Genomic DNA, 24,762 nt, shown 5'->3' with positions numbered 1-24,762 from the left:
TTATCAAAAAAGTGTTATCAAATGACATTTTAGAAATGTGATGCTGAGCATGCTCTCCTATGGACTACTGCTAATTATTTCACCAATTATTATTAGTTATTATTCAGTAATTATTACAATTATACGAGTACTAATTAAAGCTAATTAACCTGTCCCCAACTTACTCTGTATTTCAATCACAAAACATTTTTCTTGCCCGTCCTCTACGGACCCATGTGCAGTGATGTACATTAAATGCCAGCAGTATTATATGCGTGGGCCTGCATTATAAAAACACAATGCTTTGCCTTGAGAGATTAATGACGCCTTTGTTTTTCCCTGTTCACTCATCCTTATTGTAGTAGCACAAAAAAGCACAGCTTAACATTGGGTAGATTAATCCATCTACCAAACCTGTGGATTAAACTTACATCAACTGCAGAAAACTCTGTTGCTACTTGTATCTTTGGCTTGAGGTTCAGGAAGGACAAATAGTGCTTGCTCAGTGCCTTGTGAGAGATGATGACACAAAGGCTCCTGGTTCCCAGATCTGTCAGTACGCCCAAATGAAGAACATACTCACAGTGTTCTGGTGCACATAGAAAGGCTGGTCCCTGGGCACTGGCTGACAATTACAATTTCATGGCCTGCTTAGTGCTGTGTAAATACAGGACCAGGAAATGTATTCAGTGGCTCTAAACATTTACGCACAGTCCCTGGCCACTTTAAACAGCTTACTGGGATAAACGTATCATTTAAGACTTTGTCAGGCATTTGCCCAAGCTTTGATAAAAAGTGATATCAACAAAAGACATAAGAGGAGCAAGGTGATTTGACTGGATGATTGCTCAACTTTCTGAAGTTCATTTTGAAATCTGGCATGACAACTGCAAAACACAATCACTGGTGGTCAATACAGTACACAGTATGACTGCAAGTGGTAAAGGGCTCTTATTTTTAGCTGTTTTTTAATCATGTTATCATTTAGAAGGATCAGCCTTGTAAGGAACAACTTTGCTGTAAGTATGTAATTCCTTCATTCTATATGCACAGCTTATTCCCAATGTTCAGAAACCAAGACACACTGCATTCTGATTCTCATGCATATATACCTTCTAGCGTGTCTGTGTTGCAGATTTTGACACCTACTAAAAGGTATGTCTGCATTTAATTGGCCTCTGGCAATCTGTGAAGTAGGACCACTTATTAGTTTGGTGGTTTAGTATAGGCTATTACAATGTGATAGACCCATAAGAGGTGTCCTGGGGTGAAAACTGTGTATTGTAGTGGCCTCCTTTTGAATACTAAACATATCTCCGACATTTTGCTCTGCCTGCTATTGTTGTGTGAGTCAGCATAAATGTCAATCAGAGGGCCCGATGCTCTATTTTCAGGACGGCTCATTTCTCAGTGTGAGTCACACAAACTACCACAAAACATTTTGGGGGAATAATGATATATGCATCTCTAGTGTCTTTCCTGGGTTTAAATCACTGCATTACATCCATTCTCAGGAGACAGTCACAACTAAAGCAGGCGAGAACCAGAAAGAGAGACTTAAATGTCATTGAAATCACTGGTCTACGTTTACAGCAAAATACAAAAGTGTAATATGCAAACACATATCCCTAAATTATACAGGGACTGATAGGTGATGATGGACAACACAGAGCTGTAAAACACTTGCAGGGTATAAACCAGGTCTTACAGACCAACTCCTATTAGATGGTTTAGATTAACTCTAAAATGCTGATATGGCCATTAAGCCATTTAAGCCATAGTTTGCTAGCCGAATAGAATACCATCTTCCAGCCAAGATAACAGTATCATGATTTTGAAGGATCAAGCTTATGATTGCCTGGCTAGCTCAGTACAAATCGATCTTGCTTAACATAAAAGTGAACAACACAAATCCTCCACAATTTCCAAGCCACGCCAAAAGTCGCGTATAAAGCTTTGTTTGGGGACCTGATATTTCAGAATGCTGACTCTGCATAACGCAACCCAACAGGCCTGGCAGCACACACAACACAGTCAGTGTGCTTCCCAGGACCTCTCCTCTGGGGCCCGTGTGAAGGATGTTTCCCCACCGGCCAACTGGGCTGATTAGCGGAGTCTAAATAAACACTGGGGTTGGGCATTTATTTTCCACAACAATTTGTGGGAATAGCAGCACTCTTATCAGAATGGGGGAAGGGATGTGAAAGCTCAGTCTCAAGAGCTCCTACAACAGCCTTGTGTAAAACAGCCTTATTCTTATACGCATTTGATGATATTACATATTATACCACAGAAGGAATTTAGCCCTGCCCTTATAATATGCTGCGGGTACACCCCGTTCAGACTCATCTACCACATCACCATTCAACCCATTCATTAGGGTAACGGTGTAAATCAAATTCCCTAAATGAGTGAATTATCCCCTACAGGGACAGGTCGTTAATTAGACTCATGGGACTGATTATTACGTTGCCTAGTGGCAAACTAAATATTAAGTTATAACATAGGGTACTGATGCAGGGTTTTGCACTTTTTTCACAGGGAGGGACCAGCTACAAATATCTTACACTGAGAATGCATGGCAAACCTTTTCAATCCATTGATTAGCAGATATGGGATAATTTCACCATATTGATGATGCTGTTGAAAAATGCCCATGTACCAACAATGTCTAACCATCACTACCTGTAGGGTTAGGAGAGAAAGCTCCATGTGATGTCACCTGCCATGACGCTTCCAAGCAACCACCACAGGCTACATTAAAACAGTGCATAATAACTTAATGAAACAAACGCATTGTTTTACTTACAAGGTTTCGTGTTACAACCTTTGGCTCTGTGTCAGAATGTTGGCCTCTCTGTTCGCCGTTCAGCCGGTTGAAGTCTGCCGTTGACTGCTGCCCCACCGACCGGCTGCCCCTGATTTTCCTGTTGCCCGTACTCTGTTGCACGAGGTTGAGGAGATGCAAGGTGTTCTCGTGTTCACGGTCCGAGCTCTCCGCCTGACCTCTCTGATAGCGGCTCTCGCAGGTGGAGTGATGCCGTCGACACAGCTCGATGCGGGCACGCAACCGCTCAACGATGGCACTGTGGAGTTGCGGGACAGCGGACCCTCTGGAGGCCGCAAGAGGCCCGCTGACACGACCTGGCATGGAGCCTACCATGCCAACACCTAACATGGACACAAATCCACCTACCGCAGGCTGAGCTGGGGCTGCTTCTCCCATTACAATCTTAATCCCTTAGTGCGGCAGATTAAAAGTTTTGCGCGTAATCGAACAACCTTTGTCCGATTGTTGAAATTAGTTTTCAAGACAAACCCGTGAATTTAAAGGCAATTGCGTTGACTTAATACTGCAACTCTTATTTGTTTTACCAAAAAGTTGAAGACATCTATTAGTTCAAATATTTAACACACCCTCGAGAACTTTTAATTCCGTTGGAATGCAGTATGATGCGACACAGTTTCCGTGAGAAATTAATCATCCCGGGCCTTACAATCCACTTCGCTCTCTTCCTACCTAAAATTCCATCATGCAAGCTACATGAATATGCTTCTGTAAGAGGCGTAATGACAAGTATTTAACAGGCTGTACCAGTAGCCTAGGGTGTTGATTGAGGGAATGATTGAGCAGAGGCTTATTTATCATGATCGTGAACAAAATATCTGTACCGCCAGATAATCCGTGAATTGTAACGCCATTATTTAAATGAAAGCCAGTGTTTAGAATAATCCATTCACAGTAGCAGATCCAACAAACTTCCCGAGACCCGTTACCTTATCTCGCGTTTCCTTTCACTGTGCTCCAATCCACATGGAAAGAGGTAGGCTATTGTACATGTCTTGTCGACCGCCATTTAAAAAGAAATGCAAAATAAATTCAAAGAGGTGTTCGGAGTGGATGCGCGCACAAACACACGCTAATCCAAGCAGCCCAGAAGTACTCAGTTGTCTCCCAGCGCACCAGACTAAACCGGAGGCAGCAGAATGGCATTTGTGGATTTACAGACTAGTATTGTGTGAACGATCGTCCCGATGGACGTGGAAAATCACATCAGGAGTCAATTGGCAGACTCTAGTGGTATCCAGTGTGAACTGCACCAAGGGATTTGTAATAGTCAACGAGTTTAAAGGTATCCGACTGATAACATATTACTGTGACAGAAGAAACAAGACTCACCACACCACCCCATGCACCACCACGACGACATCAATAATAACAACAGAATGTGGGAAATGCTATTAAATAAAAATGTCTTTCAAAAGGTTTCTCTTAACTGATCAGATTAAATTTGGTCATCTCTTCATCTGAGGGACAATAAGCAAAAATAATCAGGTGTGATCATGCCGCGGGGAAGTGCATCATTCAGTGAGTGGAGTGATGAGCTGTAAAGGAGCATAAACTTGACTTAGAATTCACACAGGCATGTGTAGACAGGAATTTAATGTGAGTCAGCCACAGGGAGCCATGCAATTCTCAAAGTGAATAAGGACCCCGGCCCTCACACAGCATATTGAGTAGCATATTGAGCGAGACCTGTATGGTGTAATGCAAGTGGTATAAGAAAAAATATATATTATGTCTCATTGCAACTGCAACCATCATAAATACAAAAACGCATTCCATGGTTTTCATGGGAAATATAGACTGACCACTGGCACTAGTATACAGAACATGATACAATGTCATAATCAAACAACCAACCAACGACCCACCCCTTGTCCCCAACCACCACCACAGTGCAAAGACACTTTACACTTTTAAATAAAAAAACAAGGGTCAATAGCTGTTGCAGAGCTGTTCTTAACTTCTTAAAGATTGTTTCTATTTCATCAATCATTGAAATAGTATTATTTCATCAGAACTGTTTTCATTTAAACATTACTTATCACTGGATGATCAATCCATACAATGTTAATATTACGTACCTGTCTGATATATTAATAATCATAATGATCTCTTCAATAGGCTAATCACTTCACTTTATAATATTAGTACAAAGTAGGTATAAACTCAACAAGTAGGTTAGTTACAGGTTACTATGAAGTAAGAAAAATTCCATCCAAAATTTGACCTGGTGGTTGGCTGGTTAGGTTTTTTCACCCACAACCTTCCCCTTGTTGGCCAACCCCACACGGAAATACCGCCCCTAGGGAACATTGGAGTGTTTTGTCATCAGAAAGACAATAAGCTAGAGGTCTGTTGTAGTAATTTGGGGGTTCTGAGAGGGAAATGGACTCAATAGTCAACAACAGCATAAAGCCAGGTCAGTGTTCTGATGATGTACATGTAGACCTACAGACCAAACCAAGACGTTAAGGTAGGCTAATAGTCAGGATACACTGAAGTGCACCATTTTAACTAACATTCAAGATAAAAAATTATATTTACAAGGCACATAGACTACTTTCACATACCAATCCTATTATACAGTGCTTTCATATAGGAGCACATACAGATTCAGAGTGAGAGTGAGAGCACACAACCGTAGTGGCACTCCATCACACTGTTTATGTCCCCCTATGGAGAAGCGTGCCTAAGCACATCACACATACAGGCATACCTTTCGTATCTCCCCCACAGTTCACTGTGCCATCCATTTTAATACATTGCCAAGTCCATTCATATGTCCATTTTAATACACTGCTGAAGTCCATTCATACTCTCAATTTCAAATATGCAGATGCAGCACGGCCATCTGATCCTCATATCTCTCAACGACAACAATTTAGTTGTGTGATCCTGTATGAGCCTTTCAATTAATCAACCAATCCAGCAAGCAAGCAAACAAACAATCTGTGGCAGTCTGTCATAAGGTTGTTGTCAAAAGCCACAGAAAACAGTAAAAGATCATAGTGGTGGTTGAAGGCACCAGGCAGGACCAGGGGTGCTTTCCCAGCAGCACCATGTGGAACCTATGGGGAATCTTACCCAGTGGTTCAAAAACAATGTGGTCTAGAGTGGAAACACTCTCAGTCCTGGTCATAGAACACCAATCGGCACAAGTGTATAACAGCAAAAACATCATCTACAGTGCCTATAAAAAGTTTTGACCCTCCCTAGATATTCCCCCTTTTACTGCTTTTCTAAATGGAATATTGATCCATTTAATTTGGTCTTTTTTGATAATAATTTACAAAATTCCCCTCTTTAATATCAAAGTAAAAATAATGTTTTTCAAAGTAATGTTAATGAATTAAAAATATATGTCAATTAAGCGGTTGCCTAAATATTCACTCACTTCAAGTCAGCATTGACCTTTGGTCGCAATTAAAGCATGGAGTTTGCGTGGATAGGTCTCAATTAGGCTTGCACATCTGGATACTACAATTTCATTCAATTTTTCTATGCAAAACGACTCAAGCTCTGTCAGGTTGGAAGGAGATCAGGTGTGAACAGCCCTTTTCAAGTCCAGCCACAGATTTTCTATAAGATTGAAGTCTGGGATTTGACTTACACTCCAGAACATTCGCCTTGTTGTCTAAACCATTTCTGTGTAGTTTTCACTATATACTTTGGCTCATTGTCTTGCTGGAAAGTAAATCTTCTCCCAAGCTGTAGTTCTCTTGCAGTCTGAATGCAGATTGCCCTCCAGGATTTATTTTATTTTGCTGAATTTATTTTACCTTTACCTTTCCAAGCCTTCCAGGCCCTGCTGTGGAGAAGCATGATGCTACCACCACCATGCTTCAAATTAGGGATGGTGCGTTTGTGGTAATGTGCAGTGTTTGGTCCGCCAAACAAAGCATCTAGTCGATGGCCAAAAAGCTCAATTTTGATCTCATCAGACCAAAGAACCTTCTTCCATTTGCCCTTGGAGTCTCCCACATGTCTTTGGGTGAACTTTAGTTGAGATTTAATAAGAGCTTTGCCACTCACCCATAGAGCTTTGACTGGTGAAGAACTCGGGCAATAGTTGTTGTATGCAGAGTTTCTCCCATCTCAGCTGCTGAAGCTTTTAACTCCTTCAGAGTTGTCAAAGGTGCCTTGGTGGCCTCCCTCACCAGTCTTCTTCTTAAACGGTCACTCAGTTTGTGGTAGCGGCCTGCTCTAGCAGATTTATTTGCCATATTCCTTACATTTCTTAAGGATGGATTTCACTGAACTCCAGGAGATGTTCAGTGACTTGAATGTTTTAATATATCTATTGAGTTGTTTAGAGTGTTCTTTTGTCTTCATGGTGTAATTGTAGCCAGGAATAATGATTTACCAGTGACTGGACCTTCCAGACACAGATGTCTTTATATTACTATACTATATACACATTCACTGCTCTCAGGCAAACTATATTTCACTATTTGTGAGACTATACTAGCACCAATTGGCTGGACCGCTATTGATAGCAGTCACTTTAAGGGTGTGTGGTGTGTATGATGTGTTGTTTAGTTTGCATTATATATTTTTAATGAATTAACATTACTTTGTAAATATCTGCTTTCACTTTTACATTAATCAATGATGTAAATTAAAATAGTCAGAGAAATAAAATCTACTTTATTATACTCTTCCCTTTTCATTCATTCAGTTCAATAGTCTGTGGCCTAATTAATCATCCTACTACGTGGGATATTCACCCCCTGTCCCTATCTGTTACAGTAGGCCTAGCTTCTTCTCTGCATTGGACAAGACACATATATTTTTAAATGCACATCAGAGGGGATTTTTGTTAATTATTGAACAAAATTTAATTGATCAAGATTTGATTAAAAGCAGTAAGAAATATCCAAGGGGGTGAATATTTTTTATAGGCACTGTATAACAACCTCTAAAATTTTTGGATATTTAATGTTAATCTCTCTGGTGCCACAACCAACACCATCTTTTCTGATTTCTGATGAAGTTATTTGAAAATTGTAGATACTTCTTTAACAGAAAGAAATTAAAGGAGAATTCCGGTGTGATATTGATATTGAAAGTGTGTTGAAACATGATACCGAGTGTGAACGTATGTCTCATAGCCCATCTCGGCTTGTCCCCTGCACTCTAAAATCTGGCGCTAGTTAGCCGATGCTACCAACAGCAAAATATTACAACAACAAAAATAATTCAGTGGAAATGCATGGATTCCAGTTTCTTCCAGTAGCAGCAACTGGAATCCATGCATTTCCACGGAATTGTTTTTGGAATCTGATCCCTTATCATACCTGTTCATTCTTACTCGTCGCTTGACTTATCGTGACTAAATTCAAGATGGCTGCAAACGCTAAACTTCATGAAGATACAAGACTATTTATACAGACAGTAAGTAAATTACCAGTGCTTTTTCAAAGTTCTCAATGTCTCGTTTTAAATGTCAGGGCCCTCAGAAGTCTACCAATGAAGTGTGGAGATACATTGAGCCTCGTAAATGGTGTAAAACAGTGATTTATTATTTATGCATGGCTAGCCCGATGCCGAAGCACCACCATTGAAAAAGTTGGTAGCATCTGCTAACTAGCGCCAGATTTTGGAGTGCAGGGGACAAGCCGAGATGGGCTATGAGACAAACGTTCACACTCGGTATCATGTTTCAACACACTTTAGGTCAATATCACACCGGAATTCTCCTTTAATGCCTGCTAAATAAACATAGTTTTGTGAAAATAACATCATATTCAATGCAATCAGATATCAGCTCTGTCAGATTTCTTCCTATAGCCTAATAACTTTCCAGCAACCACCCTCTCTATATATGTAATACCTGGTGAAATTAAGTTTAATTAAACCAAAAAGATCACGGAACATAAAACAGTCTGTCAGTTAAAGGACAACTCTGGCCATTTTTTCAGAGTTGTCAGCAAAGAGTAACTACTTCTCTAATCTTTGCTGTTAGTATGGGGGAAAAAACGAGTTGCTTGAGTTGCTGCAGCCAACAGCTAGAGTAGCCAAGCAGCTACAATGCTACACCCCGGTGGCACAATTTTAAAAATGCCTAGTTCTCCTTTAGGTCCTCTGGGTAAACCTCTCTTCATGTTGTGAATGCTTCCATTGTGGGCTATTTGGCATGGGTGGTATTAATATGTATGAGCATTGTGTGATTTTGCAACAGACACATCAAATAAAATCATTGCATGTCTTGTAGGCTATTTGTGTCATGTGTTGGTGCAGGGGCATAACTTTATGTTTGTCCAGGTCAAGGGTCCTGCCCTGCAATGACAGCAGGCCTTCAAAGAACATGACCACCATCATTTTATCATACTGCTGGGTCAAATATTAGGCCTAAATTCTTTCATAGAACCTAATATTTTGAGGGGGCCAAATGTCAGTTTCTTTCATACCGCTCCAGCATCCCTGATTATTCAAGCCGTTGCTTCTGTGAGAAGGTTCGGGTGATTCAGAGACACGTAATATTTGCACTTGTCACTAAGATTATGCTGGTTATTGCCTGTCCACACAAATGCAGTCTTTATCAGGACAATGCCCCCCTTATGCCTGCCAGACACCAACTGAGTATGCCTAGGTGTGTGGTTGGCAAACAACAGCTCTGTGAAATAGAAATTTTACCAACAAACAAAACAAACTCAAACTAAACTCTATACAGATAACTGCTATAAAACTCTACCTCAACTCTAAAACTCTAAAAAAATCAGTTGCACTGCACATGTTGAAGCATTGTCAGTTGCATTTCACCAACCTCTCCGCTAGGACGCTATCTGATCCTTTGTTCCCCCTTCCCCCCATCAAAATCTAGCCGTGACAGATATTTTCCCATCGCACCGATTTAACAAACACAGACCATGCACACTATGGAAATTCCTCCGTCGGCATACTTTAATGTAACGTTACCCCTAAAGGCTGCATTCTTGGATTCTCAACTTGTCTGACCTTCCATATCGGTGAGTCAAAAGAACTATTTTGACAACATAAACAACAAATAAATGGAACAATATACGAACGCTGGGTGCTGGAATCAAGCTGTCCGACGCAGCAAGTAGCCTGTTCGCTGTTCAGCAGACCTAAGGGACAAACTGGAGTTATGTATATTTAAACTGGAATGGGACCTGGGTGCAATCAAGCTAAAAAAAAATGTCGGATTTAGCTGAAAAACAAGAAGTCCTGAATTTGACTCAAAGCTAGTCACTGTGCGTTTATATCTAAAGCTGGGAAAGGATGCGGCCTTCTCCCAAATCCACAAGGATTGCTGCTGGCTAGCTGATGTTAGCTAACATTGGCTAAATGGTACAGTGACATGTTTAAATGCCAATGTGAGTTGTCGCTGTTTTTCTTCCAGTTACGGTGAGACCGATGCTATTGCAGAAGTATTCTTCGATTTAACAGTAACGTTATGTTTACTTGGCATGTATTGTGAATTATTTGCAAAATATCTCTCATCTAGCATGTTACCTATCCTATTGTAGCAACTAGCTTGCTTGACCTGCAAGGGTTATCATTATAGCTAATGTTAGCCAGCTGTTATGGCTGTTGTTGTAAATTTGTTATTCATAGCTTAAGTGCAGATTCCACCGATAACAGCACTGATTTTAGTGCTGAGAGACATTTAACATAACTGTGAATAACTCGTAGAACACGTGTGACAACAACTTGTCTGTAACTTGAGACATGTCACTTTTCAATGTACCATTACTTATCTGCGTCCACCGTGTATGTGGACAGTGACTGTGGACAATGTAACTGTGATTTTTTTTAAACCTTGTTTGTGTGTTGATATTGCGTTGCGGTTTCAAAATAACAGTTTCAGTTGATTGTGCTGTAACTTATATAAACGGTGGTTATAATAGGTGATAATTTCTGAACTAATAATCAAACCTATAAAGTCTGTAGGCTAACTGCTTTTACAAGACTGCAGTCATTTAATAATCCTTGACCATGACCAATGTAGCTAATGTCAATGTGCTACATTGCTGCTCCCAGCAGGTAACGTTACAACCGAGCACCAATGGTTCAATACCCCTTGAGCTCCTAGCCTACACATCTAAGTATCAAGTAGCCTAATCTTGTTTCTTAAACGTGACATTTCTGATAACTAGTAGGCTAACTAGTAACTACCATTATGTCGCTTATTAGCCTAGGGCCCTAGATCATCACTGCATTAAACTTGTTTACCTTATTTGATTTTGAAGAGCATGGATGACGCTCTACTTAAGATGTGAAGTAGGCCTATATCTGCACTGCACTGCAGCTTACACAGTGTTTCATTGTATTATTATTTTACATGTACACATTGGCATTGTTATGACCTCTGTAATGGGCATAAACACATATTTACTTGCAGCATAGATATCTGCTGGTGTTTGAATTGTCATTCATCACAAATGAATCTATAAAAAGAACCAAGATGATGGTAGTTTACCTATTAATAGATAGTTTCCTATACCTCAGAAATAGCATATGACTTAGCCTACTAATAGATTTCTGCCTTTCTGTTAAAAAAAAAATATCAAACAAAAACTGTAAAACGTAGTGGCTATCAGTGATTCCATAATGACCACCTGTGTTAAAGTAAACTTCCATTTACTGAATTTCTATGTAGTAAAGGTTAATGTTTTCATACCAGCTCTTTTATGCAGACTATCTCACTGCTATTTCCAGTGGACGGATTTGAATTTGCTAGTGTTTGTGACTATAAGTATTCTGCATGTTTACAGGGTCGCAATGTCTCAGTTGGTGAAATTAGGCTAGTTCGTAGTAGTTTCTAGTTTTAGTTGGCAGGATTTGCTGTACTGCTGCTCCAACATTGTTATAGCCTTGTGTATACAATAGACCAAGGCTATATCTTTTTCTTTTCTATTTTTTAACGATCAGATCAAAAGGCAGTTGGATGACATGTATACAATGTTTTATGACACTGTAGACCTTAGTGCACCTTTTTTTACCTGATCCACAATCCACCCAGTTAACATCCACTGACACTGTGAAACTATTAAACATGAACAAGCGTATACCGTCTATTTCACTAAATTGAAAAAACTCAAAATGTTAATAATTTCTGTCGATAGGCTGGACATACAAGCAGTATAAACCAGACTGGGAACATCATTATTACATGTAGCCTAATCATAAAACAAATGGTTGCTTTTGTTTGGATGATATGAAACAACCCAAGAGATGTCCTTTTTCATTTTTGAAGTGCAGTATTTGGATTATTCCTGCATTAATCACAGCTGCTTTGCTCATGCAGGAAGTAGTCTAGAATTGCATCTGTTTTAATGCACCATTCCAAGTACAGACACAATTGAAGCTAGCTAGCCACTAGTAAGGTCCGAGGTCATGGTGTTCTTAAACATCCATAATTTACAGGTGTTAACAGGATGTCCTAGTACATAGCTAGGAGACCACCAAGTGGACCACTTTTGCTCCAGTGAGGCTACAGGACAACAGATCTGATTCAATATGCCACCAAGCTTAATAGAGCTTAAATGAGCTGAACCTGTACCACAATGCTGCTCATTTTAGGATCCATGGAGCGGTTATCGCTGACTGCACATGACACCCAAGAGCACTGTAGGGCAGTATATTCATTTGATGGCGGATGTGTTTGTAAGCTACAAATATATCTAGTGTGTTTGAAAAGAACCTCTTTATGCCCAATCAATAACTAATGATTGTATTAACTATAGAAACTGCAGTTTCGAATATTGTTCTCTTAAGTATAGCTATGTCAACACTGCGCACTAATAGATAGCATGAAGAATGGCATCTCTTTCAGAGCAACTGTGTGAACAATAGAAACCAATGAACCAATCATAATCCATCAAATTCCGTCATCATATCAAAACATGTTGCCAGTGTGGGCAGGCCTTAAAGAGGCTTAGTGTAATTCTGTAGGATTCCACGTCTTGAATGCAGCCACACGGCACTATTCCATTAACATAGTGGATATTTAGCCAACACAAAGCATAAACATTTTTGGCATTAAAGGTTGTATCAGCGATGGCGAGGTAAAGTCACTTCTGTTGACGTTCAAACAAAACAGAGAGCTAGCTCACTACTCCCTCCCGTGCAAGTGAAACTCTCCTGAACGCGCATCTTGTCGGTTATTGGTTGGAACACTTTATTTTGCCTTTGAGTGGTTGACAACACTTGTTGTTAGCAATTGTTTTTGTGTGCAGATCTCAGAGCCTAGGCTGCCTACAGAGACACGTTTTTTTGACAACCTGCTTATGGGGCGGGCAGCTAGTGTTAGGAAAGATTAGATGAATGTGATCATTTATGTTTGGGCCTTTTTTGGGCCTGCAATCGCTGATACAACCTTTAAATGTAAGTTGTTGTCTTCTTGGTCACATTTTGTTGCTATTTCTTGGTTAATTGTGAATGTTCTAAACTAAAAACAACTACTTGTAGCACATTTAATGTCTGTTATCAACAGTCATTGCAAGGTACTATGTGCAACCAAAAACCATGTGGAATGAAATATTAGGTGATTTTGCACTGACATTACAGTTGGACAGTAAACCTGCTACTGATGAGTATGCAGTGCTATTGAGTGAGAAGTATTGAGTGTCCATCTGAAAACAAAGGTTTTACAAGGCTGCCAAGCGCCTACGTTACCAACTGAATTTTTAATGAGATGCAAAACAGTTGTTCTTAGTTTTAGCTGGGACACTCAGACAAAGCCTTTTCACAAATGCCACATGTTGAACCTCATTATACCTTTTCCTCCAAAAAACACTGCATCTTCTTTACAAGCCTGGCCTGAGTTAAACATACTTGGCTCGGTATTGTTGGAGTCAGCATAGCACAATATAAAGGCAAAATACTGTTGAAATGAAGCCCCCTTGATGTAGCTGGGGCCTCCATGGAGATGAGGCTGGGTGGTGAGGTGGGGGTTATGGTTTGTTTGTAACCAGTTGGGGCCTGGCAGTGCCATGTGGGTTGTCCTGGGCTTTGCTGGCTGTATTGTTCAGCTGACCAGGGATTTCTCTCCCCAGCACTGCACAGTGGGGTGAGCTGGGGAGGGTGTGTGTGTGGGGTGGGGGGGGGGTGTGACACCCAAACATCAAAGCACCGTAAACCAGTGAGCAAGAAAAATCAAGGTTCTGGAATGTTGACACATTATTTGTAGCCAACGTTTTCGTACGGTTTTGGATAGCAAGTCCAAAAGGTAATGCATTTTGCTGTCCACACTTTTCATGTCATTTGTCCTACAGCTTAGAAACCTAATCAGTTGGACTCCTTTCTCAGATTTCTCCAGTTTTTCATTTTTCTTTTATTGATTTCAGCAGATCGTTATAGTGCAAATCCGGTAGGCTTGTAAAGGTACATACGTTTGTAAAATAAGCCTGATGTGGGATATTGCAGCTTTGAAGGTTAACCCTTGGATTCATACAGATATTACTTCTGTTAGTCATGAGAAAATTGTTAATGTAGCCTTAAACACTAGTTTCCCTGACTTGATTACCATTAATCTGGCATCAACCTAATGTTGTTTGAGGTAAACTGGGCTTCAGCCACTGCTAACAAGGATTAAGTGAAAGAGGTATGTGCTTGGCTTTTAACTGGCACTATGCTTAATGGCATGCATCCATAGCTCCAATAACCCATTTAGCCCTGTGTGATCTTGCAAAACACACATTTCTATCTTCACATTACTCTGTCTTGGTCTAGCTTGTCTTGGTGTTTCACATCTGTCATTGTAGTTAGTGTTTTGTTTTCACTGAGGTATGGTTGTTACAGTTTAGATCAAGGCATTGCTCTGATAAATCATGTATGTTGTTACGAGCTGCTTTTCAAAAGATTGCTCACCCGTGCCTCCTGGCTAATGTGTGACCTCCCTCTCCTCCCCATTTATGTGCTAAGCCCACTCTGCTGTCCCAGAGGATGTACCCTGCTATTTGCTACTTCCCCCTACTTCTCCCTATGGCTAAGTTTGATAACTGCATCCTCCTATAAAAGTCTGCTAAATATCAGTCAACCTTTTAACTTTAAACGCTTGATTATCTCTGAGTTTTGTTTCTGATCAGCCATAGCTGTTTCACATTGTAAAAGAAACAACTTGGTTTTTTTAGGTTTGTGGCTGTTCTAAACAAGACAATTTCTCAGCAAAATGTAAGGATTGATATTTATCTCTTGCCATCCATTTGTAACATACTGGATACATGTTTCTGCATGCATGAAAGTCTATTGGACTGCCCTGCATGTGGGAAATGTGAAAGTTGTACCCAGTGAATTAAAGGTTACAATAAGGGTCCAGTGCCTGCACAGTACACCAGTTCCAAGTTCCACATCCCACAGTGCAACAGCAGGCCCTCTGGGCATCACTCTTCTGACACTCCTGTCTCTCCCTCCAGGTGCTGAGGGGAAGTGGAGATGCTGATGCCCTGGCAGCTGAAGCTTGAAGACTCCGTTTGACACCGTCCCTCTGAACAAGGTCCCTCTCCAGCGGCTCCTCAACCTCAGCCAGAGTGGATGCAGCTGAAGAACAAGCAAAGGAAGAGAAAAAAAGCTGCCGGCTTCTCTCCCTCTCCGTCTGAGGGACTGCCATGCGCCTGGGACAATGAGAGGCTGAAAAGAGAGTGAGAGCGAGCGCTGAAAGCAGGAGCCTAGTGTGACAGAGCGAGAGAGGAAGTTGAGGCGCGAAAGAGAAGAGAAGTGAGTGAGAGAGGGAGACCGGGGAGAAACGGGAAACTCCTGCCACTGTGGTTCACTCGGTGCCAGTCAGTTGGACGAGCCAGCGCAGCGGAGCCACACTATGACCAGTCTCTTCAGGCGCAGCAGCAGCAATGGGGGCTCTCGGAGCGGCTCGGGCCCGGGCGAGCTCAACAACAGCCGGCCGCCCCGCCAGGTGCGACGGCTGGAGTTCAACCAGGCCATGGAGGACTTCAAGACCATGTTCCCCACCATGGACTACGAGGTGATCGAGTGCGTCCTGCGCTCCAACAGTGGAGCTGTGGACGCCACCATCGACCAGCTCTTGCAGATGAGCATTGATGGACAGGGCTCAGATGACAGTTCCGACTCTGATGACAGCATCCCACCAGAGGTCAGTATCTACTACTCGCAACATTCCTGCTGGGCTACTGTTTGGTGTCCCATATGTACTAGTGTTTTTTAAAAGCAGGAGTCATATGAATTGAAATTGACCCATATTAAGCCATGTAACATTCACTGGAATAACCACTACTTGAGGTATTGTTTGAAAACTGACATTGAGTGAGGTCTGAAAGCTAACTTTACCAACCTTGACTAGACCAAAGCCCTATGCCCTTGCTGTCCCTTGCTCACCCATTCGGGAGGTCTTTGTGACCTCACCCAAAATATCACTGCTCAGTGCTTAACAGGTAAACTGAACTTATTTTCCTCTCATGAGTTGTTGGACTAAACTGTGCAACTTGTATCAGCACGTAGTCATCAGTAGAATACATTCATCACTGCAATGTTTCATGTTTACCTTGAAGGGACACATGAATGCCTCCATTTCAGTAACAGCAATACAAAACAGACCTAAAACTGGAGTAGATGTACTGGTAGATGTAGTGCTGGTAACTATTGTACAAAACCAATGTTTCCCTCCAATTATAGAGAAGGCTACATTGGGAATGCTCTTTGTAGAAAGTAACTGTTGTCAACTACACATTGTAGCAAAGTGTATATATTCATGATAAAGAGACTGCCCCTCTTTCTCAGGCCATGTTGTGTAATGGACCACAGGGATGTGTTTCTTTTATGAAGCGGTTATTCATATGCTGGTCTATATAACTAAACTCTGATTCTCTGTTAGAAGCGCTACCTCATTGAGCTCTCCTACAGTGCAGACATTGGTCTGAAGAGAGCTATTTTGTAGCAGATGTTGGGGAAAGTGTGCAGGTGTTTCTCACAGTACTAGTGGAGCATGTGAGGGTGTAGTGAGAATGGACAGACAAGTAGAGAAACAGGAAGGCTGAAGGAAAGGAGAGAGTAGAGATAAGGGGAAATGGTCAAGTGTGCTCCTAGCATCCTTGTGCTCTGAACGTCCCCCATCTGTCCCACCTCTGCATACCTGACCTGACACTCTTACGGTGGACACATGTGATTTAGCATGGAGCAGGAATAGACAGAGACTGTGTGAGGCATGAGTGTTCTAAGAGCCCTTGGGTAAGAGGGCCTAATTCATGTCAGTTTTCTATATTGGTATAGTGCCATCCGCACTAGACATTGTGCCAGTGCCTGTTCCAGACCCCAAACTCAAGTAATGAAGGCAAAAGAAGGCAGGTCCAGGCGAACAGAAGTGAAAGCGTAAAAAGGAGAACGTGGAGAGCACAGATGGGAATAGGAAAGAGCAGTGTAGTGGCCTAGACAAGAACAGATGAGTGGGTCTGAAGTCATGAGGAAGCAGTGCAGTCAAAGGCAAAAAAAACTAGCCACCACACTCAGCCTCCCTCTATCTCTTTGCATCTGTCACTCTCACTCTCTCTCTCTCTCTCTCTCTCTCTCTCTCTCTCTCTCTCTCTCTCTCTCTCTCTCTCTCTCTCCCCTTCTCAATCGCAGAGCAGAGCACAGCTGGTTGCCTTTACCCTCCATCTCTCCAGTCAAGCATGCACTCCCAGTCAGTAATGGAAGTGCATATAAAGCCTCCCCTGCCAGACTGTATTAGTAGTCCACTGCAATAAGATGGCTTGTTGGAAGTCAGCAGCATAGGTTTATTGACTTCTGAAAAGGCAGGTGAAGGGCATTGACGCAGTATGTCTAGCTTTTGTTAGTTATGGACACAAGCAAAAACATATCTTCCACTTTAATGGATTTTTTCTCTGTGTTTTGTGAAGCTGGATAAAGCTGGTGATTAACCCAAGAGGAACATGTCATGTCTGTTTAATAGGATTTATCCACTGGGTACTACACTAATGCTTTTAAGGCATCACCACTTGTCTGCGCTCGTGAGGAAGCGCTGGTCGAATCTAACCGCTGTTTACATTTCCCTTTGACCCGTTCCCCAGATTTTAGAGAGGACTCTGGAGCCAGACAGCTCAGATGAGGAACCGCCTCCTGTCTACTCACCGCCCACTTACGACATGCACATCTATGACCGGAAGTACCCCGGCACCTCATACACACCCCCACCCAGGTACAGAGCCCTTATCATTGGTGGAATGAAATTCTAGGTCACGGTTGGAGTGAGATAATGGAATGAGAAATCCACTACACTGCCCCCTGCTGGAAGAGTTCAGAACTGCAGCTGTATGTCTGAAAATACATGAAATGTATTGCAATCAGAAATGTGTGAAAATGTATCATATTTCTATTCCTATGAACATCGTATCCCTGGAAGGTTTGAGGCCAGGCCCCCACCAGGTCACAGACAGGTTCGAAGTTATCGGAATTGGAATCCGCCGCTGCTTGGCAACCTCCCTGATGACTTCCTGCGAATACTCCCTCAGCAGATGGACAGCATCCAGGTATGTTTTTCCCAAACATTTAACACTGTAGTCTTTGTGTGCCTGAATGCTTTTCTCACGGTGGTAAACATAGAAGGGAGGATCAGAAGTGACCGCTAGAATTATTTCTGAACAGTTTTCTGAAGCTGATGGTGATTGTGGAACTATTTGAAAGCAGGGCTAGATCTAGAGAATATTTTTAGGGTGGCGTGCAGATTAGAGGGAGTGGCGAAATCCAAGATAGTTCTTCTTGCATTTGCAGGCTCAGTCATACTCATACCTGTTCACTTATATGAAACATACATGGTTAATATAGCCCAAGGTCATTGACTGTTAGCTTGTAAGGCATACTTCTTGTGCACTATAACTAATCCCTGACACCAACATTGGTTTAGAACAACAGTCTGGATGGGAAGCTATGGGCTGAACCATTTTTCAAGCACATTATGTATTGTAGAATCATTGTAGAATTCATATCAATGTATTGAGATTCGCTCGAAGCGTAACTTTAAGCATATTCTAATGAAGAATACTTTCATATGTGAAACTAGGGTGGCATTAGGGATGGCAAGACATTGTTTTAGGGTGACAGTTGCCAACCCATGACACCTTAATAGAACTGCCCCTGCTTAATAGTGTTGTACAGAGTTACAATGCATTTCAACAACTGCCTTATTTCCTACCCTCTCTCTTCTTCCCTCCTCTTTAATTGCCACCCTGTCTCTCTCCCTCTATCTGTCTTCCCCCACCCCCATCCAGAGATCTCAGAATAGCAGTCTGTCTCAGCCCTCCTCCTCTTCCTCACTCTCATCCGTGTCCCAGAATACAGCACCACCTAGTGGTGGGGAGGTTGCAGGGGGACCGTCATCCGAGCAGGACCGCAAACTGAAGCAGTACTTGGAGGATGAGCGCATTGCCCTCTTCCTGCAAAACGAGGAATTCATGAGGGAGCTACAGCGCAACCGCGAGTTCCTCATCGCTCTGGAGAGAGGTACAGAAAACACCATACACACACACATACAAGCAACAACCCCTCTCACACTCCTTTCTACACAGGAACTCATGTCACCTCTTCAAGCAACATACAAACATACACACTCTTATTTTTCATATCACCTTGGAAAGAGATAACTGATAGCAGCAATACATTTGCATACCAAAGGAAGTGTTCATAGTGAAAGTGCTCATCTTGTCATCTTGTGATATCCCTTGAGAGAAGCACTGAGCTGTAATACTCACATATAATGCTGATCCTTAAGTCTACGCTGACACTACATTAATCTCCTTCTTGCTTCTGTCAGGCTGAGGGGGAAGTGTTGATATTGACCATCTCTGAGGATGCTAGGAGCACTGAGGGCCAGTCATGCTCAATGTCAAAGGGCCCTCTTCTATTCTGCTTGGTCATGCAAGGATTGTGCCTTTACAGCCTCCTTACATGGCCCCACACTTCCTGTGCAGCCTCATATGCTCCACGCCACACAGTTTAGCTTCATTGACTTTGCCATGCAGGTCAACAGCGGGAACTATTGACGTCCTGATTCCCTGTGCGACCAACAACAGCGAGAGGACAGGAATGAGCCAGGCAGTTCCTTCCCCAGCTGAAAGCTTCTTCCTGATCTTTTGCCTTCATCTCCACCCTCGCTGTAACATGGGCTTTCTCTTGTTTTAGATCGCTTGAAGTATGAATCAAAGAAATCCAAGTCCAATCATTCATCAGGTAGCATGGAGAATTCCACTGCAGGTAGATACTATGCATTTTGCTTCCTCACAGTCAAAGGCCTCTTTAGCCTACAGTGACAAATATTCATGTTCATCCTTTTTTCTGTGGAAGAACAGACACGGACGCATGTGTGTGTTTTTGTGTGAAAAAGATTGAGATATTATCTATCTATCTTTGTATACTTCAAATTATTTGTGTAGCACATAAGCTGCATTATGATATATGCTCACCATACGCAGTGTAATCTTTGCTGAAAGTTGATTCCTTCTCAGTGTCATCTTGGATCAGATGGTGACAAAATATATATATATATATATATATATATATATATATATATATATATATATATATAAAGCTTGATCAATAACATAGACATGGCTAGCTTTGCTCAATGAATAAATCCATCCTTGTGTTTCATACTCAAAACTGAATATATGTAGTGAGAGAAAGAAGTAGCATCCAAACACTTGAAATCTTTTGGTTTGCTTCGGTTTAATCGTTCATGCATGGATTTCATTCTGACATGTGCATCGTCTGTGCTCTGTGTAAACGTGTTTGTGTTGTCATGGCTCCTGGCTCTCCCCTGTAGGTGAGCATTTCACCTCCGGCTCTATGGAAGCTTGCACTGCTGTGTCTGATGATGCCATGTTTCGAGACAAGCTCAAACACATGGGGAAATGTAAGGTGCCCTCTGTAGAGCCACACAGTTAGCACACATATGACCTAATCCAAGTCATATTTACAATAGCCATACAACTGATCTAATGGCCTGCATTAAGCTGTTTTCTGTGCCATGTAGCCACTCGGAAGAAGCTGTTTGAAATTGCGAGGACCTTCTCTGAGAAGACAAAGAGGAGGAAGTCAAAAAGAAGAACACTACTTAAACACCATTCGTATCCTTTGCTCACAGCAGGTTTGCATCTAGTGCGCTGGAGTATATCCTAATGAGCTATGTTTCCAGTATATTCTACATATCAGTCATGTAGGTGCACATGTGCTGTAATATGGTGACTGGACTAAAACTGATTGCTGGTAACTCTGCTGCTGGTTTGCTATTTTGAAAGCCCCTTTGTTCTACCCGAGACTCGTTTCCCCACCATCAAATAAGCAGAACAATACACCAGGAAAGACCTCATCACCATGCTCCCCCTAACCCAGAGGTTTTCTATCAGTGCTCCTGTGGTGGTCTGTGAAGGCATTGCAGGTTGCCCCTGACCATGTATTCAGTAATGTCTCTGTACAGAAAATGTTCTAAAAATGATAGACATTCATCTTAACCTCCTCGGGTCTGATTAGCCGCTCGCACGGCTTCACAAAACATTGTATGAGTACCCAGGAATGATTCATGTTACCTACAGCAAACAGGAATTAAAGAAACAAGTAAAGAAAGAGTAGAAGTAAAGAAATGTAGTGCTCTTTGAAGAGATTGCTTTTCTCTTGACTGCATGCCAGACTCGGAACTGCTAACTCTACGGCTAACCTTCTGGATGATGTTGAGGGAAGTCCCTACGGTAAATGAGAATTAAATTGCTTTTATTCCAAAATTCTTAGAAAAAAATATATTTTGGAAAATGAGATGGTATTTTGTCTAAATTGCTTTGTTTTGTTTGTGTGTGTGTGTGTGTGTGTGTGTGCGCGTGTGTGCACCCCCACGTGCAAATGTGTGCCAGAAGAAGATGGTCAGTTAAAAAAATTGGTCACTCAGGAAGAAGAGGAATCCCAGAAGGAGACAACGTCATGGTGAGTGTCCATATCAAACTTGATGTCAATAAAAATATCCTCATCTGGAACCCCCCCCAAACTTCTCTATACATGAGACCTGTCTTTGAGCAGTACCTGACTCCATGTTGGTCTCAATGGTACAAGCATAAGCTGCCTTTGGATAATAACTATTTTCTGTCTTGGGATGTTCTTCTAGAAATTAGTACTAGTGCTTACACCTCGTTACATTTGTGTTTGTGACAACAGATTTGTGTAAGACATGTCACAGGATGGTAACCATGGCGAACAGGGGAGAACCTGGTCAACTGATGGCGCGATCACCCTCTCCCCAACCCAGACCCCACCAGTCCAGGTTTGCCTGTGAGCCGCGAGCAGAAGGAAAGCAGACTCCATTCTAAGGCAGTCCTCCCACAGGCTTAGAATTATTGTTTAACTGCATATTACTATTATAATTACTGTATCATAACAATTTGTTAATATATGATTTTGTATGTATAAAAAAGAAAATTACTCATGGGTTTTTTCAGATCATTATTTTATAACTACTCCTGTGAAATCCCATTTACAGTGAAATGAACATCGGTAGTTAGATTTTTGTTTCTGTCCTTTTCTGTTTCATGCGTTGTAACCCTTGCTCATGTTGGTCTTTCCTTTGTTGGCAAAAAGAATGGCATTTAAGAAAAGGTTGAAGAGTTGAAAGCACACAGGTCAGGTCTCTCATTTAGAAGACATCCTTGCCAACAGCTGCCGTCTAAATCCGCATCTCGGTGTGTAGTAAATGATTGGGTATGAATTAGTAAGCTAGAGGGCCTCACTCCTGGGTCACTATTTGGGTACAACACATTGTTAATTCAGGATGTGGGTGTGACATTGTGTAAGGATATATAAAGATATGATTGCAAAGCTACGCTGTACTTGCCCTTGCAGTTTACCAGAGATTGAGAATTTTCTTTTGATTTCCTCTGCCCAAAGTTCAATGTTCTGCCAGTCTAAATCTTGAACTCATTTGTTATACACTGTTACCATATTAAGCATTTTTACTGGGGATACACCATGTTACAATTTCATCCCTTAAAACGAGTCACCAGTATGCCTTTTCAACCAGTTTACCTGTTGTTAATGCATTGAACTACTGGACATCTACATTTCGTAAAGAACTCTAATATCTTCTGATGTCTCAGCACTGGCGAGGATTGTTTTATTTGGGATAGCCCAGGTGTGTAACCAGGACTGCTGGTCTTCTGCGGGCATTGTTGAAGGGACGGACAGTCCAGTACCACTGATAAAGGCCAGAAAACAGGCTGCTTATAAACAGTACATGTGCAGAAGATCAGTTTACATTGTACACGTTTTGTCTCTCAGTCTTAACAGCCAGTCCTAAACTCTGGGCCTCCTAGTGTTGCCTGAGAGATTTGAACCAAAACAAATCTCCTGCTTTGAACCACAGGGCACACATAGCTGATTTTAAAAACCACATGTGCTGAAGCGTTCTTTTCTCGGTGGCTTCGCTGCATTTCAAGTTTTCTGCCAGTAAACCTTTGTAAGATAGGTGAGTAGGAGTAGAATTCAACCGTGCACTGCCATATCTGTTATAAACATTTCTATCAAGTTCCCTTCAGACAAGAATTCATCCTGATACAAGAAAATGTAGTATTTATGATGTAAGGCTGTTTATTCAAAGTAACAGATTTGAAATTCACCAATAAAATGTATCAGATATGGATGTCTTTTGTATGTGTTTTACAAAGTTAAAGGAAAGCCTTTATCTCAGAAGCAAACACACTCAAGTGTTTCGAATGGAATGATCGATTGTCTTGTTATTTGTAGGAGTCCCAATAGCATACGAGACACAATTAGGCTGAGACAAGGTCTAAAGTAGTGAGCACCCTTGGTTTGCCTTTTCCCGAACCCAGTTTAAGCCATGTGTGTAACAATCCCAAATGTGTTTGCAATGTCGTGTGACGGAAAGTGACGAGAGGCCGGGTGCACGAAGCTACAGTATGTCCATTCTAGAGCTAAACATAGATGTGGAATGTCTGCACACTGACTTGGAAGTTATCTTTTGTCCTCTGTACTGGTAGTGTGTGGTAGATATTGACCTATACTGTGCTGTCAAAATCTGATCACATTTCATTCATAAAAGGGTACTTCATCCAGTTTTTGCATCTCTATGCTGTTACAAAATGAAGCAGAGGTTCCTAGGTATTGTTTACAAGCAACCAAAAATCATACATCTTGCCCTGTTTGTCAATTTTGGATGTTTTTCTGCTATTGAGAATAACAGCAGTGTTGTTGATATTGATATAGTTTCATTCATGTGCAGTGGTTTTGAGGCTTATATCACCTTAACCACAAATAGCAGTTGAAACTAGAAGATGGTGTTCCCACAACAATATGCCCATATAATATGTCTATACACATTTTCCACATAAACAGTATAGGTGCCAAGGAAACATGCAGAAAATGACAGATGAATAGCTTTGGCTTGTGGTCTTAGATCACAAATGTAGCCCACAGTTGATGTTTGGCAATGTTGGAGACTGTTCTCACATTGGTGTGGTATTGCCCAATGTGTTGCTTCCTCAGTCCCATAACCTTGTCAAATTGTGATCCTCTCAGGGAGATTTTTCCTTGCTTTCTTCCATGTGATTGTGTAAGCACATCCAGTAGAAACGATTATCAGGACAGGATATTTTTCCAGAAGTTTCACCATGTTATACTAGATTTGCATATTTTAGTGTAATGAAATATGTGTGATAGAAAAAAATGCTTTTACATGATGGGATGTCCAAAACAAAATATTTCCATGTCCTTTTCTCATTCAGAGGTGAATTATCAAGGTTGTTTTTTTTGTATGGAACATGGACAGCTACCCCACCTTTTTCCACCATTGTGTGTTCCTCCTGAATGTATACCGGTTTAAATAAAGAGGGCAAAATGACTCAAACAAGTCTGCCACACGACTAAGGTTTATAATTGAGGGGAATGTACAGCCCTTTTTTGGCAAGGAACTGCAGTGGCTGTTTAAATCAGATTAGCTCCTTGTTTATATT

General features: G+C 41.5%; 2 protein-coding genes across 4 annotated transcripts in view; one reads left to right on the top strand and one right to left on the bottom strand.

Moving 5' to 3' along the window:
* The window catches only part of zmp:0000001236 (mastermind-like protein 2), a 29,214-nt gene extending 25,234 nt beyond the window's left edge, over positions 1-3,980 (bottom strand). The window contains exon 1 of the mRNA XM_048265381.1: positions 2,789-3,980. Coding sequence (XP_048121338.1) covers positions 2,789-3,205 — 417 coding nt within the window. The 5' untranslated portion in view covers positions 3,206-3,980. The remainder of the gene's footprint in view (positions 1-2,788) is intronic.
* A 5,637-nt stretch (positions 3,981-9,617) lies between these two features.
* On the top strand, positions 9,618-23,428 carry cuedc1b (CUE domain containing 1b). 3 transcript variants are annotated; one of them, XM_048265049.1, is made up of 11 exons: positions 9,618-9,795; positions 15,208-15,899; positions 17,830-17,957; positions 18,162-18,288; positions 19,027-19,258; positions 19,937-20,008; positions 20,577-20,666; positions 20,787-20,880; positions 21,440-21,498; positions 21,658-21,727; positions 21,956-23,428. In XM_048265049.1, coding segments are annotated over exons 2-11 (1,164 nt in total). In that variant the 5' UTR covers positions 9,618-9,795; positions 15,208-15,608; the 3' UTR covers positions 21,957-23,428. The 3 variants fall into 3 exon arrangements, with proteins under 3 accessions (XP_048121006.1, XP_048121008.1, XP_048121007.1); XM_048265051.1 differs by having other exon boundaries at positions 9,619-9,795; positions 21,661-21,727; XM_048265050.1 differs by lacking the exon at positions 9,618-9,795 and adding an exon at positions 9,871-10,164.
* Positions 23,429-24,762: the final 1,334 nt, after the last annotated feature.

This window comes from Alosa alosa, chromosome 15, assembly GCF_017589495.1.
Source record: "Alosa alosa isolate M-15738 ecotype Scorff River chromosome 15, AALO_Geno_1.1, whole genome shotgun sequence".
In the NCBI taxonomy this organism is placed as follows: domain Eukaryota; kingdom Metazoa; phylum Chordata; class Actinopteri; order Clupeiformes; family Clupeidae; genus Alosa; species Alosa alosa.
The sequence above is the reverse complement of the archived record's forward strand: the minus strand, read 5'-3'. Positions and strand labels throughout refer to the sequence as shown.